Source organism: Leopardus geoffroyi, chromosome B1 (genome assembly GCF_018350155.1).
Source record: "Leopardus geoffroyi isolate Oge1 chromosome B1, O.geoffroyi_Oge1_pat1.0, whole genome shotgun sequence".
NCBI classification, from domain to species: Eukaryota; Metazoa; Chordata; class Mammalia; order Carnivora; family Felidae; genus Leopardus; species Leopardus geoffroyi.
The window spans coordinates 148,251,258-148,267,008 of NC_059327.1; the positions used below are offsets into that span (position 1 = coordinate 148,251,258).

A 15,751-nucleotide genomic window follows, 5' to 3' on the forward strand; every position below is an offset into this window, starting at 1 on the left:
TCTTTCAGCTTTTCCTTTTTTTTTTTTTAACTCTCAGAACTCCCTTTTGGTTAATAATCTGTGATGGATCCTGGACCCTGGAGGAGGAAAACTTCACAACCAGTCCTTTTGCAAACCTCTGCCTGTCCACCTGTGAACACGCTAACTTATTACAGGAGGCTTTATTTTTGCTATATACATTATCAGCAGATAAGTATCTATACATTTCCTTTTGAAAAGAAAGTTGTGGGGGGCACCTGAGTGGACTTCTGCTCAGATCAAGATCTCAGGGTTTGTGGGTTTGAGCCCAAGTCGGGCTCTGCTCTGACTGTGCGGAGACTGCTTGGGCTTCTCTTTCCTGCTCTCTGCTCCTCCCCTGTTCTCTTTCTCAAACTAAATAAATAAATAAACTTTAAAAAAAACAAATGAAGTTGGCCTTTGGCACAGATCTCAAATTTAGGGGGTACTAAACCTCCTCCGATATTATACCAACCTCTTTATAACCAGAGTAGCACAATTCCTCCCAGAAACGGCCCTGTTGCCCCTCACGTCACGCGTTTCGGGCACGGTGCGGGGGCGTCGCCAAGCTGGCGTTCCACGACTCGGCCCTCCCCAGAGCAAGAAGGCCTTCCCCTCGTCCACTTCGGGCCTCAGTTTACATCGAACGAAAGAACAACCGGGCGGTCGGACCCAGGCCCCGTGGCCCCTCCCGGCCCTCCGGCAGCCCCGCCCCGAGGGCGGAGACCGGGCGGAGCAGCGCGCTCTCCTCCGCCTCCTCCCGACTCGTTGCTGCCCCGGGTGCCGGCGGCGCATGTGCCTGGCACCCCCTCCCCGGCCCTGGATTCCACTCCCCCTCCGCTCGCGCTGCAGCCGCAGCCGCCTCCAGGCCCCGCGCCGCCTCCGGAGTCCATGGCCGGGACGCGCTGGGTGCTCGGGGCGCTGCTCCGGGGCTGCGGCTGCAACTGCAGCAGCTGTCGGCGCACCGGCGCCGCCTGCCTGCCCTTCTACTCGGCCGCCGGCTCCTTCCCCTCGGGCGTATCGGGCCGTCGCCGCCTGCTGCTGCTGCTCGGGGCGGCCGCGGCCGCCGCCTCTCACACGCGGGGCCTCCAGACCGGGCCTGCGCCCGCCGGGAGGCTGGCGGGGCCACCCCCCGCGGCCGCCTCCGCCGCCGCCGCGGCCGCGGCCTCTTACCCGGCCCTGCGTGCCCCTCTGCTGCCGCAGTCGCTGGCGGCGGCCGCGGGCCCCGCGCGGAGCTACAGCCAGGTAGGTGGGCGCAGCGAGGGGCCGCGCGCGGGACCCTTTCCCGGCCGCGCGCACGCGCTCCCGCGCCCCTCCGCGTGCGCCTCTCGTGCACGCCCGGGGATCCGCGGCACGCGCCGCGCACCCTCCCCCCCTTACCCCCGCCCGCCCAGTCCTCCTATTGGGCCCCAGAACAAGGGACGCTCTCCCAGGCCTCGGGTTTTCTCCTTGTTTTGTTCTCTCGAGTCTCTGGTCGGTTGGGCAGTGTAAGTGTGGCTAGGGGTGAATGTTGAGGCCTTGTTTCCCGCCGACCCATGGTAGGTTTTGTGAGGCTGTTGATGCCCCCACCCCGCATCCCTGTCGCTCTCCGCCCGCTGGTGGTGAAGTTGGGAGGCTGGACCCGCGGAGGGTTGGGAGTTTCCGTGCAGTCAGAGCACTAGGCCTAGGCGGCCCTGGTGCGCCTCGCAGCCTGCTGATGGGGAGGTTCACGCACAGAGTTACGTGGGCTGGGTTCGTGGGGAAGGAGCCTCGTCGCCAGCGCTCCCCTCTCCCTCGTGTCCCTGGGGAAAGGCGGGCTGCCCCAGTTTACTGAAGGTCACCTCTGCACTTCACCTCCTCTAGCCGAAGGTCCTTTGGGACCATGGGTCGCCGTCGACGGGAGGACGGTGTGGAGACTGAAATATTGGGGGAGGGGACCTGGAAGAGGGGACGCTTAGGGGTAAAGCCACGACTTGGGGACCCAGGAGGGAGGCTACAGTGTTTTCTTTTTTAAAGTCAGTGTGTGTCCTTTAACAACTCGGATTGCAAATATTTTGTGCCTTGTAGGAAGCTTTCTTTTCTGCTTGTTAACGTGGCGTCTGGGAAATATCAGCACACGTTTTGACTACCCACTCCTGATACCTTGGATCATATTTATCTAATTCAGTTTGTGCTTCTCCTTGAACTTAAGGGAAACTGGGAGGCTAATCAGCATGGCTTCTGTCTGCCAGTGGCTGAGCTAATGGATTTGAATCCTGGCCCAGTACTTTGTGCTGCCCTTTTCGTAAAAGCTTGTGATGCTTGTGGAATTCTGGGAAAATGGGGAATGTTGCCGTTATTAAAAAACACAAACTATCTCTAATAAGCCTTTGCTAGCTGGCTACTCTCTTGATTATTTTTCTGTGAAATTGACTATAGTATCTGTTGAGCCTTTACTAGTGTTGTTGCACACTGTGCTTACATTTATCATTGACTTCTTAAAATTCTATGTAAGTCTTCATGAAAATGAGAACATACAGAGGAGTGAAGTATCTCCTTAGCCCTATAGAGTGCAAGTCACTTGTCTTAAAACCTGAGTTGTCTTTCCACGTTGATAATTGTGCTTGTTGCATTTTTATTAAGTATGTAAGAGACTTCTGCTAGAGGTTTACATTTATCATTACTTCTTGCAGTTAGACGTAAGTCTTATTGTAAACGTGGGATGGTCCAAAGGAATCTCTTTCCTTAGGCCAGTAGAGTGCAAGTCTTAAAATTTCAGTTGTCGTTCCTGGTTATGGTTATAGTGCTTATTGGAATCTTATTAAATTCCAGCGTTTGCTTAGTATTGTAAAATAGAGTTCTTTGGGTATGTCTCAGGTTTCTGTCACCTTATACTACTACTGTCACCTTTTATGATCTTTCCCTTATTCAGTTGGTCGGATTTGCCATTTGACAGATTAATCTTTACACGCCTCCTGCTGTCTTGTTTTACCCAGTCCTATCTTTTATTAACTCCCCTTTGCCTACCAGGTTAAGGGAACACACTGAGCTTGACACTCAGGTGCCTCTGCTATATGTACCAAGTTCCTTTTGCCAGCTCATCTTCTTTGGCTCCTAATTGTCCCTTGCAGTTTAGCCAAATGGGATTATTGCAGGTTTGCAAATGGACTGTTGTTCATGCTGCTTCTTCCCCTCACCTCTCAAACTGGAATGCCCTATCTTTTATATACGGCTGTCAAAATTCTGTCCTTTCAAGGCCCGTCGTATATTATGTCTTGATTCTTCTGTTAATGCTCTGTTTTGAATTCCTCTAATAATCTTATATCTTAATTACAGCACTTAAAGCATCTTGTCTTGTAATGCTTGTCTTAGTTTAGATGGTAAGCTTTTTGAGATGAGGGCCTAACATGGCACATGGTGAGTAGGAGGCACTTGTATTTGTCAGATTGAAGGGACTCTTCTTGTCCTCCCTTAACTAAAATACTATTGTTATTGGGGCTGATGAATTTAAAAACAAGCCCAGAATAAAATTTATGTCCTGCCAAATCACTGGGATATACCTGCATGTTGCTTTAGAGTATACAATTTAACCAAAATAGGATGGGTTAGATTGGGGAAGTTTATTTCTTGCCTCTGAAATAGTAACTGTCTCCTAAGAATAACATTCGGAGTGTTAGTTTGCAGGAATAAACAATTTCTAAGTAGGTTGTCAGAGAAGTATTTTTACATTTTTCCATTTTTCTTGGAAGGAGTCCAAAACGACCTACCTGGAAGACCTTCCCCCTCTCCCTGAGTATGAATTGGCTTCGTCCAAGTTAGGAGAAGAAGTGGATGATGTTTATCTCATTCGAGCTCAAGGATTGCCGTGGTCGTGCACTATAGAAGATGTGGTTAACTTTTTCTCAGGTATATTTTATGTATGTTTGAAATATGTAATTTTGTCTGAGTTTTTTACTCAGACAGGTAGTCTCACAAAACCCAAGTTAAGCTATGCTATAGACGTCTTATTTGATATTTGGGAATTGCCTAGTTCTGACTGGTTTCATATCATACCAAGTAACACCATGTGTACCATTTGTGGCATATGCCAGGTTTAAAGACTTTATTTTTAAAAAAAAAAAATTTTTTTTTTTTTTAACATTTATTTATTTTTGAGACAGAGAGAGACAGAGCATGAACAGGGGAGGGGCAGAGAGAGAGGGAGACACAGAATCGGAAACAGGCTCCAGGCTCTGAGCCATCAGCACAAAGCCAGATGTGGGGCTCGAACTCACGGACCGTGAGATCATGACCTGAGCCGAAGTCGGATGCTTAACCGACCGAGCCACCCAGGCGCCCCAGGTTTAAAGACTTTAAATGCAACTAAGAAATGTGGTGTTCAAACTACATGGTAGAAACCGGTTTTCTCTGAAGTTCAAAAAGCAAAACCTGTTAACGGTAGCTCTTTATATGTAACACATACATTTAGAATACAGGATCACTTAGTGTCAAGCGATATAATTTCCTTAATAACATTTTTGGAATGTTTACATACCTACAGTTAGTTTTTAAGTTCTGTATCTGACTGTGATTTTTAATATTCCTCTTAAAAGACCTTTAGAAGATGCCACCTTAAATGTTATAAAATCATATAATAATATATTGTGTACTTTCATGTGCATAACATTGAGTGGGTCAAGTATTTTATGAAGCCAGTTACATCTTCAACTACTTGCCATTATAAGTATGCAGCATGGGGATCTTTTCCTTGGTAATGAAAAGGGGGCACAATCAATTATGGTAACAACATTATTCTTACATCATTTTAGAGTTCTTATAGTTAACGATTGTAACGAAAGAAAACACTTCTATATAAATCTAATCATATTTTAATTTTTTAAGTGATTTGAAACTGATTGTAGAAGCATTGGGAAGGGCATAATTTGTTCTGTGTTGAGCTTGTTTGCTGTTGTAATGATCAGGAGATTATAAGCTTATATGTTAAGGTTTGCTGTCCTTTTCAAGTGGAACATCTTCCAGACATCCACTTTATTAGCATTCGGACGCCTTCAGTGATGGGGGTTTCTGTAAGGAATATGATAGGCATTTTGGTTCATGCTTTGTTTTGTTGTTGGAATTGGAAGATTGCATTCTAGTGACTTTTATAATTGAAGTAAAAGTTTGATTTCTGGTTTTGATTTTACTCACATACTTCCAGACTGCAGAATTCGTAATGGTGAGAATGGAATACACTTCCTCTTAAATAGAGATGGGAAACGAAGGGGTGATGCCTTAATTGAAATGGAGTCAGAGCAGGATGTGCAAAAAGCCTTAGAAAAGCATCGCATGTACATGGGACAGCGGTATGTGGAAGGTACGTGAAGTCACGTTCTGGCTTTTTGCGATCAGTACGTTAGCCTATACTGTCTAAGGCAGTTCATTTGATCCTTAGCAATAATGAAGTAGTTAGATGTTAGGAATATACCCTTTTGTAGGCTGTGAAAATGAAGCACAGAGATAATCTCAGTTTCTTATTTATAAAATGAGGATGTTGACCAAGTTTACCTCACAAGATGGGATGTTTAAGTCACAGCTGGCACACAGTAAATAGTCAATAAATATCATTTGTTATTTTAAAATTCTTGGATGACCCAACAAGTGTGATTTTTTTTTTAATGTCTTCTTCTGTTATGTAAATTTGCGTACTTTTTGTGCTTTTACATTGCAGTTTATGAGATAAACAATGAAGATGTGGACGCCTTAATGAAGAGCCTGCAGGTCAAATCTTCACCTGCGGTAAATGATGGTGTGGTTCGTTTGAGAGGACTTCCTTATAGTTGCAATGAAAAAGACATTGTAGACTTCTTTGCAGGTGCTTTTCAGTTATATCATGTTTATGAATTATATCATGTTTATATCAGTATATCAGTTACATTATGTTCATGCCTTGTTTTTTCCTCCTGTTGTTTCCTTTTATATCTTAGATGAACCTTTTCTCCTAGGTAACTGCATTCAGTTATATTTGGTTCTTTAGGGGAGAACTCTTCACTCAGATTACCAATGTTTATAGATTATAGAAATGTTTTGACCTATCATGCTGATCTTTGGTGGACGCCACATTTCAAAATTATTTCATGTAGGTTTATTTTACTATTGAGAAAGGTAATCTCTCATAAGAGTGGCTGTATTTGTCTAAGACAGTAACAATTTATATGGTTTAAAAGCATTGTCATCTAATTTTACCTCTAAAAAATGTACCAATATTAGTCATGTTAGTCTAAATTCTTATTTCTCCTACAACACAATTAATGGCAAAAAAAGAGAGGAGAGATTGTGTGTTTTAGATGGACTGCATGGATTCTAAACATTCTGGAAATACAGATGTGTAGGTGTAGCTGGATAATAATTTTCTTCCCATTAGGCATGTATTCAGCTTAGAGACTAGCAAAATACACCTAAAATTTTAATAATAAAATTCAAAAAAATTAATAGTATGTGAATGAATGTGTTATATTCTAAGGATAAAAAAGACTCCTGTCAGCATTAATTTGTAATAATTTTTTGGTGTCCTAGGACTGAATATAGTAGACATCACCTTTGTCATGGACTACAGAGGGAGAAGAAAAACAGGAGAAGCCTATGTGCAGTTTGAAGAACCAGAAATGGCCAACCAAGCCCTCTTGAAACACAGGGAAGAAATTGGTAACCGGTAAGTGAAGCAGATTCTAATAATGTGGAAGTATCATACATTGGGTCATTTTGATGAATGCGCTGTGATAGAACTGTAAAATTATCTAAACAGCAGAGAGGATAGCATGATGACATACAAATGCCTGACACTTAGGATTAACAAATTATTAACATTTATTATATCTGTTTTTTTCAGTAGGCATCTTTAAAAAGCATTTTCTTATGTGATCTAAGTATTATCACATCTAACAAAATTAGCAGTAATTTATTATCTAATGCCAGGCCATAATCACTTTCCTAATTGTACCAAAAATGTCTGAGTTGGTGTTTTGTTTTTTTTTTTTTTGGGTGCCGGAATCTAAACATGGTTCACAAGGTGCATTTTGATTGTTATGTCTCCAGTTCTCTTAAACTAGGGCAAGTTCCCTTCTCCTTTATTTATTTATTTATTTTATTCTCTTCCCCTTTTTAAATGCAACTAACTTGAACTAACTTGAATAAACTGAATCAGTCGTCCTGTACAGTGTCTCGTGTTTTATATTGATCTTATTGCTTCTTCATTGTGTCACTAGTTTCTTTGTATCCTCTCTTATTTCCTGAAAACTGGAAGTTAAAGGCAAAGTCTTGATTCTTGATTCAGGTTAACATTTTGATATGGATACAATATAGGTGTTTTTGTATACTGCATATTACATCACATTAGAATGCATATGATGGATGGGTTCATTTGTGTCAAAGTTAGAGGAGTACTCAAAAGTGTCAAATTTTAGATTGCTATTTTACTGCTTTCTGGCTGTTTTATTTGGCTGCTTTGAGGTTTAAAAAAAAAAAAGAAAAGCCATTTTAAAGTTGTGTATTTCAGGATCTTTGTATAGAATTGATTCAAAGGTCTTTATTAAATTTTTAGATAAAAATATGTATGCAAAAATACCCTCTCCCCCCATTTTCTTTCAGTAGTTTTCATGTTTTCTTGTATGTCTTAGGACAAATACATCAATGTTTTTATGTGGTAATGTTATGGCAGTGTATAAATCTCTTCAATTAAGAAGTGGTGCCTATCTAATAGTTATGGATCTGTAAATACAAATGATTTTTGCAATTCAATCTTGATAACTTAATTTGGAAAAGCAGTCTTGAGGGAAAAAAAAAACACACAAAAAAACAAGCTGGTTCCAGAAGCTTGGATTTAATAGATAATCCCACTGCCAAGTAGATAGCAAGTCAGAATTGACATTTAGTTCATGAATCCTCATTGACATCTTGGTGTCGTTCTGGGGGAAGTTAACTCCTCATATACTGTGAATTTTTTAAAAAATAACATTTATTTTGAGAGAGAGAGTGCGATTGGAAGAGGGGCCGAGAGAGAATCCTAGGCAGGCTCCACGGTCAGCACAGAGCCCAACACAGGGCTCGATCACATGACCATGAGATCATGACCTGAGCCAAAAATCAAGAGTTGGACACTTAACCAGCTGAGTTACCCAGGCGCCCCTGATTTTTAATATCTTATACAGATATCATTAATTTTCACAGAATTGACTTGTGAGGCTTCAAGAGATTGATAATCAACTATAAAAAACAAAACCTTTCTTACCAGATTATTTTCATACACACAATTAATCTTTGCATAGTTGTCCTCATGAAGCAAGACAGAATAGAAAATACTGTTAAAGGGTGCCTGGGTGGCTCAGTTGGTTAAGCATCTGACTTCAGCTTAGGTTATGATCTCAGGATTCGTGAGTTCAAGCCCTGCATCAGGCTCTGTGCTGACACCTCAGAGCCTGGAGCCTACTGCAGATGTTGTGCATTCCTCTCTCTATACCTCCCCCACTCATGCTCTGTCTCTCTCTCTCAAAAATAAACATTAAAAATATAAAAACTAGATAAACATTAAAAAATTTTTTTAAAAAAGAAAGAAAATACTGTTAAAATGTATATGAAGAAAGCCGTTATCTTGGCAGGGATGTGAGAAAGATTGAATCAGTGACCTGTTCTGTTGAGAGTACTTTTCATGGGCTAATATCTATATCTTATCTTACTTTTCCTCCATCACTTGTGTTTCATAACACCTTTGTGTTGGAAATATATATGTATGTATTATTTTAAACGAGTTCAGTCTAAAGTTACTTTGCATTGCTTGTGCCTGTTTACTTTTGCTTTGACATAGATACATAGAGATATTTCCAAGCAGAAGAAATGAAGTCCGAACACATGTTGGTTCTCATAAGGGAAAGAAAATGACATCTCCTACTGCTAAGTATATAACTGAGCCAGAAATGGTCTTTGAAGAACATGAAGTAAATGAGGATATTCGACCCATGACAGCTTTCGAAAGTGAGAAGGAAATAGGTAAGGGCCTGCATCCTGTTGAGATTTAATGAATCTGTCCTGTGATACTAAAATATTTTTTATGAACATGTTGTATGAAATGATTAGATTATAGGACCAAGGAATTGAGTTGAAGATTTATCGGTCTTTGAGTGTAGTATGTACTTTGAATATGTGCAGCAGGGCTTAATTATTTCATAAAGTTTTTTTATTTAATCATTTTTGTAGATTCTGTATAAAAAGCTGGGTGGCACAAATATAAAAGGAAGTAAAATGTCAACATTTACAGGTGAGGGGTGCCTGGATGACTCAGTCAGTTAAGTGTCTGACTCTTGGTTTTGGTTCAGGTCATGATCTCATGGTTTGTCAGTTCGAGCCCTGTGTTGGGCTCTGCGCTGGTAGCGTGGAGCCAGCTTAAGACAGAGTCTCCCCCCACCCCTCCCCTGCTCGTGCTCTCTCAAAATAAATAAATTTAAATAAACAAAGATGAGAAAAGATGTGGGTAGAGAGCAGAAATGTTGACTGAATTAAAGAGTTTTGTTTGCCTCTGTATTTAATTATTCCTCTGATTCCTGACCACTAAGCAACACTGAAGTTTGATAAATCCTTTTTAAACTGGTGCTATGGGATTATCCCATTACCATATTTATTCTTTTTTAAGTGGCTATAACCCCCCAAATTTCTGTTGCCTCTATTTCTTCACTCATGATCATTTTTCTTCTCTTTGTTCTTATAGAAAAATCTGTAGTTTGTAATCTGGTATTAGTTTGAGGCACTAAATCTTTGCACTAAATCTTCATGGGGGTTCAGGTGATATTTGTTAGGTGTCACACATTTCAGATTATTTTTGCTTTTAAAATTAAAGCCCTTCCTGGGGCTTCTGGGTGACTCAGTTGGTTAAACGTCCAACTTCAGCTCAGGTCATGATCTCGTGGTTCCAGAGTTGTAGCCTCTCTGCTCTCAGCACAGAGCCTTGTTTCAGATCCTCTGTCCCTCTCTCTCTCTGCCCCTCCCTGCTTATGTGTGCTCTCTCTCTGTCTCTCTCTCTCTCTCAAAAAATAAAAAATAATTAATAAAATTAAAGCCCTTCCTTACTGGTTCAAGAAGAATTGAATAATTGGACATAAAGATTATGCCTAATTATAATCTGTTAATAAGAAGCCTTTATGTTCCTGATAGTGCTTTTTGTTCCACTTCCCAGAATTGCCTAAGGAGATGTCCGAAAAGCTTCCAGAGGCTGTTGATTTTGGAACCCCATCTTCACTACATTTTGTCCACATGAGAGGATTGCCTTTCCAAGCTAATGCTCAAGACATTATAAACGTGTGTGGCAGTAAGATACCCAATCTCAATAGGTTTGAACAAAAGTTCTAAAATTGAACTTATATTAATTTGGGAAAGAGAAGAAAATACCATATTTCTGAACTATCTTTGGACAGTAAGATGACATCTCCATTGTTGTAGAGGCTGAGAAGTGTGGGTTTTATTAAGGTCAAATGTATAATGATAAAGAGGATTTTACAGATACAAAATAATGTGGTATATGTTTAGTATTCTAATTAAGAAAGTTTGAAAAAACAAAACACCAAAAGACAGATAAACACAGACAAAAAAACAAAATAGGAAAGTTTGGGTTTTCTCCAAAATGGTTCATTTTATTCATTTTTGAGTTTAGGAAACAGACTCAGGGAATTTGTCACAAGGCAGTTATATACTAAACAAGAATCTAGTGTTCCTATGCTTAGAACCATGTAGGCTTCTTCGTCAGGATTCCCTAATTCTTGGAGAAAAGGAATTTTAAAAATACTCTTATAATAGATAGTATATGAAAACAAAAGGAAGCAATAGCCATATTGACTTCATGAACTTGAGGACATATACGTAAGGTAGATTCCAGCCTAGACTCTTCAGTTAGTGGTGGGGCCTCAAAATTGTCTTCATTATTTTAAAAAAACCCGATAGGAGTCATATCTTTAACCAGACGGAAGTTGCACAATCTCATTAAAGTATTACATTCGTGTTGCTTTGGTTTGAAATGATAACCATACTCAGTGTGGTAGCGGTTTATGTAGTGCTGGTAAAAAACCTGATTCACAGGTACATGTCTGATGAAAATATGGTAAAAACGAGTTATTAAGAAATGAAGTATATTTGATGGATGCTGTTTAGAAACAGGGAAGGATAAATTAGGGAGGAGTAATAAAAATAGTCCTTGTTGGCATAAAAAAGTTTGAGTATTCTTTGTGTAGTGTACTTATAGTTTACGTTTCCAGTGAACAAATATTTGAAATGTAACCTTGAGTTCCCAAAGGATCAGAAAAGCCAGAAGAGATGGTAGATGTGTAACTACATTGTTGCCTAAGGAGATTTCCTAAAAACAAATTTATTGAGCGTATGAATCAGAGTCTGAAAGAAAAAAATGCAGAACCTTAAGACTTCTAGAAATTGGGCCTCCTACCATTATGTTCCTTTTGGCTTCTTTTGTTGTTTAGTTTTTTGCTCCACTGAAGCCTGTTAGGATCACCATGGAATACAGTTCCAATGGGAAGGCCACTGGAGAAGCCGATGTGCACTTCGATACCCATGAGGATGCTGTTGCAGCTATGCTCAAGGATCGGTCCCATGTTCGTAAGTGCTGCTCATGGTTTCCATTGTCATTTTGGATGTCTGTCTTTGCTTACAAATGCCTTTCTGTATTTTGAGTTTACCTAGACTTTTTACTTGGGTAAACTTGCTCTGTTAATACTACTAAATTAAATGTAAAAAGGGCAAAACACTATATTGTAATGAAAAGCATTTGTTTGCTAATTCTGCATATTTCTATACAGAGTTAGGGTTTTTTTTGCTTGTTTTTTAGATTTTATTTTTGTTTTTAATTAGGAAAAGTAAGGACAAAGGGTTTGAGTTGCTGTCTGAACTATGAGAAAATGGCTGCAGTATTGTTTCTCCCTTTTTAAAAGCTTTATTTTTTTTTTATTTTGATTTTATTTTTTGAAGTTTATTTTGAGAGTGAAAGCACGAGTTGGGAAGGGGCAGAGAGAGAGAGAGAGAGAGAGAGAGAGAGAGTGAGTCAAGCAGGCTCCATACTGTCAGCATGGAGCCTTACAGGGGACTGGAACCCATGAACCCCTGAGTTCATGACCCCTCAGCCAAAGTCAGACGCTTAACTGACTAAGCCACCCAGGCACCCCTTCCTCTTCAGTTTCTTAAAATGAATCTTTTTTTGTCATTCTCAGACCATAGGTATATTGAATTGTTCCTGAATTCATGTCCAAAGGGAAAATAAGACTTCCAGGGACTCCAGATAATAAGGTAAATTTAAAATGTACAATTGTGGGAATTATTTTCAGTTGATAAATTAAGCATTAACTCATTTATAATATGGTGGAAACCATTTTTTTTTTTTTAATGAAGATCAAACTAATCATGATATTGAGCATCACAAAGAATCTTTTGGCATCATTCCTAATATTCATGAATCTATGTGCCTAAAATTAATTTTTTTTTTAATGATTTTATTTTTATTATTTTTTTTTCTGGACTTACCTATTTATTTATTTATTTTTTAATTTATGAAATTTATTGTCAAATTGGCTTCCGTACAACACCCAGTGCTCGCCTAAAATTAATTTTTACCTTTAATACCTATTAATTATATCACACTGAAAATGTGCTTACGTTAGTTTTTCTTCCTATAAAATTTAAACATATTTTCTCAGTTTCCAAGATATTAAGATGTTTAAAATGATTCTTCTGAAATTGGGGTGTACATTGTTATGTTCACTTAATGTAACACTGTCTCTTTTCCTAAAAAAGTGTTATGAAAATGGTTGTCCTAGGAAGTACATGATTTCGTAGTTAACCTATGACAAATCTAAATGTTTTGATGTCCCCTCCCTTGACTAAATGTTATGTGGTATCTTTTATTTCCCCCTAAAATCTTTTAATGTATTATAATCATTTTTTTTGTATATAGTGGTACATTTGAGACTGTTAACTAGAATGATTTCTTGGAAATACATGGAGCATTTCTTTACTATAGTTGTCATAGGCTATTTTTGAATATTAAGTCCCACAATCTTGTGATGTTAGATATTAGTTAAATCCATGTTAAATGTATTTTGTGCTTAATTGTGAAGATCTACTGTCTTCATACCAGGCTGTAAACACTAATGCCTAATAATTGTCCTTAACTTAATGGATTTGTCACCAAATGGACTTGCACTAAACCAGAAAGAAAAGAATTGATCATTTTAAATGGTCTGGGAATGGGTATGATATGGCAACGCTTTTTTTTTGTTTGTTTGTTTGGGCAACACTTTTTCATTGTGAGTAAATGTCCAACATTTTTCATTTTATTTTCAGGATGAAACAGGAAGCATTTCATTTGCACATCTTTCCTGGACGTGGAGTATAAAGTTCCAGTTTTGTAGCAGCAACTGCTAGAGAAAGGATTTGGGGGTTTTGGGTTAATTACTTATAAGACAAATTACATAGTGGACTATTTAGAAAGGAAAAGGAAAGTTTCAGTTTGGAATTATGAAATAAACCACAAATTTAAATTTTTGTTTAATCTTCAGGATCTGATTTAAAAATCTGGTTTTTATTTTATACGATTAAACACTTTCTTTTCATAGAAGTTATGTTACCCAGTATAAAGACTACATATTTTTTTTCAGCACTGTCCTTGAAAATCTTCCTCCCATTTTGCAGATGATCTGTTGGAGGTTTTGTCTTTTTGCCTATGAATTAAGAGCTCTGATTGTAAAACTTCTCTGGAATGAAATGCTGATTTATTTTAACCAAATAATCACCAAAGCAAGGAAAGGTTTCAGACCTTCAAACCATTATGGTTTGGCAGAGTAGTTATAATTTTAGGTGTATTAGATTACTTAGGTAGGGGTAGAAATTTAAAAGAAAGAATCAAAACAAAAAATAAGTACCACAGGTTAGTGAGTGTAAATGACAACAATTTGGCAGTTTTAGGTCTTTAGAAATGTTTTGCCTTTCTACGCCTTGTGCTAAAGGCATTTGACATTGGTGCCTGTAATACTAAAGGAGAGAATTCTAGTCTCAACTTAAAAGTTCACTGAACACCCACCCCCAACGTTTTTTGATTTTGGGTAAATCATAAGGTGTGTGTTAGTCTCAAAACTGTGAAGTGACATGTGAGAGAACAGTCCTGACTGGTGAGGACATTAATGGCTTCACTTGAATTTAAACCAGCTCCCTAGAGGAAAAAAATGTGTCTCCTCATTTGCTTTTTCAGTGGGATAGCATATCCCATATTTTAGAACAAGTAGGGGTGCCTTGCTTAAATAAAAATAGCATTTAATGTATAATTGTGTGAAGGGTTTATGGATAAAGCTGTACTTCTGTCACATTGTGACAGTACCTTCTGCTTAATATTAAACAGCTTGTTATTTAAATACTGGATCAAAATGGCTGGCTTCAAAATGTAGTCGTTAATAAACTAACTTTCTGTGCACCTGTGTAGGAGAAACAAAGTCCTGTATACTTTCTTTGCCTTGTTCCTGTTCTCAGGGTGACGACTGCCACATAGTTACCAGGAGATACAATTCTAGTTCTTAAAATTGAATTAGCCCAGATTTCTGAGAGGTGATATCTGGAAGAGAGATGATGCCTTCTCTCACCTAATACATAACCATATTTGATTACCAGCTAAGATATGAAATCACTGTACTGTAAGTAGTCAATAAATGAAGGCTTGTTTCAGGCTGCAGATTACGTAAGAGTATTTATTTTGGAGTGTGTGTATCAACCAAATATATTTTTTGTTACATCAAGTCGTGGTATAGTGTAAGAAGACATTGTTAATTTTCATTTGTGTTTTTATCATATGAGCTTGAAGTAACCATCTTAACATCTTCAGTATTACTACTTAAATAGAAATGTGTTTTCATATATGGTTGAGTGTATCAGGCTATCAGAACTGGTGTCTATAGTGGAGTGATCTATTACAATATGATCTTTTCTCTCTGTTTAGCAGTAGGTATCTAATTTGCCATGAAAAAAATCTGTAGGAACTGTTGGGATTGGGGTTGGTGAGAAATTCATTTGCAAATATTTTAAAGCCAATGAATTTTCATTTGCACATCTCTAGGAAAAGAATGAGAGCAAAGCTTATGTGGTGGGTAAGCATGAAGGGGTGTATCTTCCCACACTAATGACTGAGTACTGCGTACAAAAGGTGGCCGTTCTTGGGAAGTCATTTTATAAATTCAGACACTTTACTATACTCCTTCCTTGAATAGGTGATAGCTTGTAATTTAGGCTAGTAAACGAATGATTGCTGAGACGGCAAATGTAGTTACTGGAAGGGGAAGAAAAGCACATAATAGATTAAGAGTAATCTTTTATTCCATCCAATCAAAAGACATATTTCTCTCTCCTGAACTTTGACAAGACTGGATTTTGTATTATTATTAGCTATTGAAAAGAAGTAATGACAGTGAATTTCGCCCTTCTGCTTGGGTCCTTTTGTGTCTTTATAATCTCTTTTGTAGTAAAGCTATAAAAATAGCAGGTTTGGATATGGCCAGGTTACCCATCCTGCTTTAGATAGCTACTAGAATTGCAGGAGGGAACTCTGTGTAGACACCCAGGAGGAGATGGCTAAAGATCATGATCTGATTGATACACTCGCTGATATGAGAGAATGAAGCAGTGTCCCAAAGTGTTTGTCCTTCTGCCTGGTCGAATAAGGCTTCTGCCAGGTAGGAAAGGAGACTGTCCACTGTGGACTGGAAGTCTCTGTGGTGTAGGGAGGAGGAAGCAG

At 39.1% G+C, this 15,751-nt stretch overlaps 1 protein-coding gene across 2 annotated transcripts; it reads left to right on the forward strand.

Annotated features, from left to right (window-relative positions):
- Nucleotides 1-745: 745 nt before the first annotated feature.
- Nucleotides 746-14,700, forward strand: GRSF1 (G-rich RNA sequence binding factor 1). 2 transcript variants are annotated; one of them, XM_045473810.1, is made up of 10 exons: nt 746-1,242; nt 3,705-3,861; nt 5,153-5,308; nt 5,663-5,806; nt 6,508-6,643; nt 8,792-8,973; nt 10,154-10,275; nt 11,445-11,580; nt 12,189-12,264; nt 13,318-14,700. In XM_045473810.1, exons 1-9 carry the CDS (start codon nt 889-891, stop codon nt 12,236-12,238), a joined length of 1,437 nt encoding a protein of 478 aa, XP_045329766.1. In that variant the 5' UTR covers nt 746-888; the 3' UTR covers nt 12,239-12,264; nt 13,318-14,700. The 2 variants fall into 2 exon arrangements, with proteins under 2 accessions (XP_045329766.1, XP_045329767.1); XM_045473811.1 differs by lacking the exon at nt 746-1,242 and adding an exon at nt 1,338-1,535.
- Nucleotides 14,701-15,751: the final 1,051 nt, after the last annotated feature.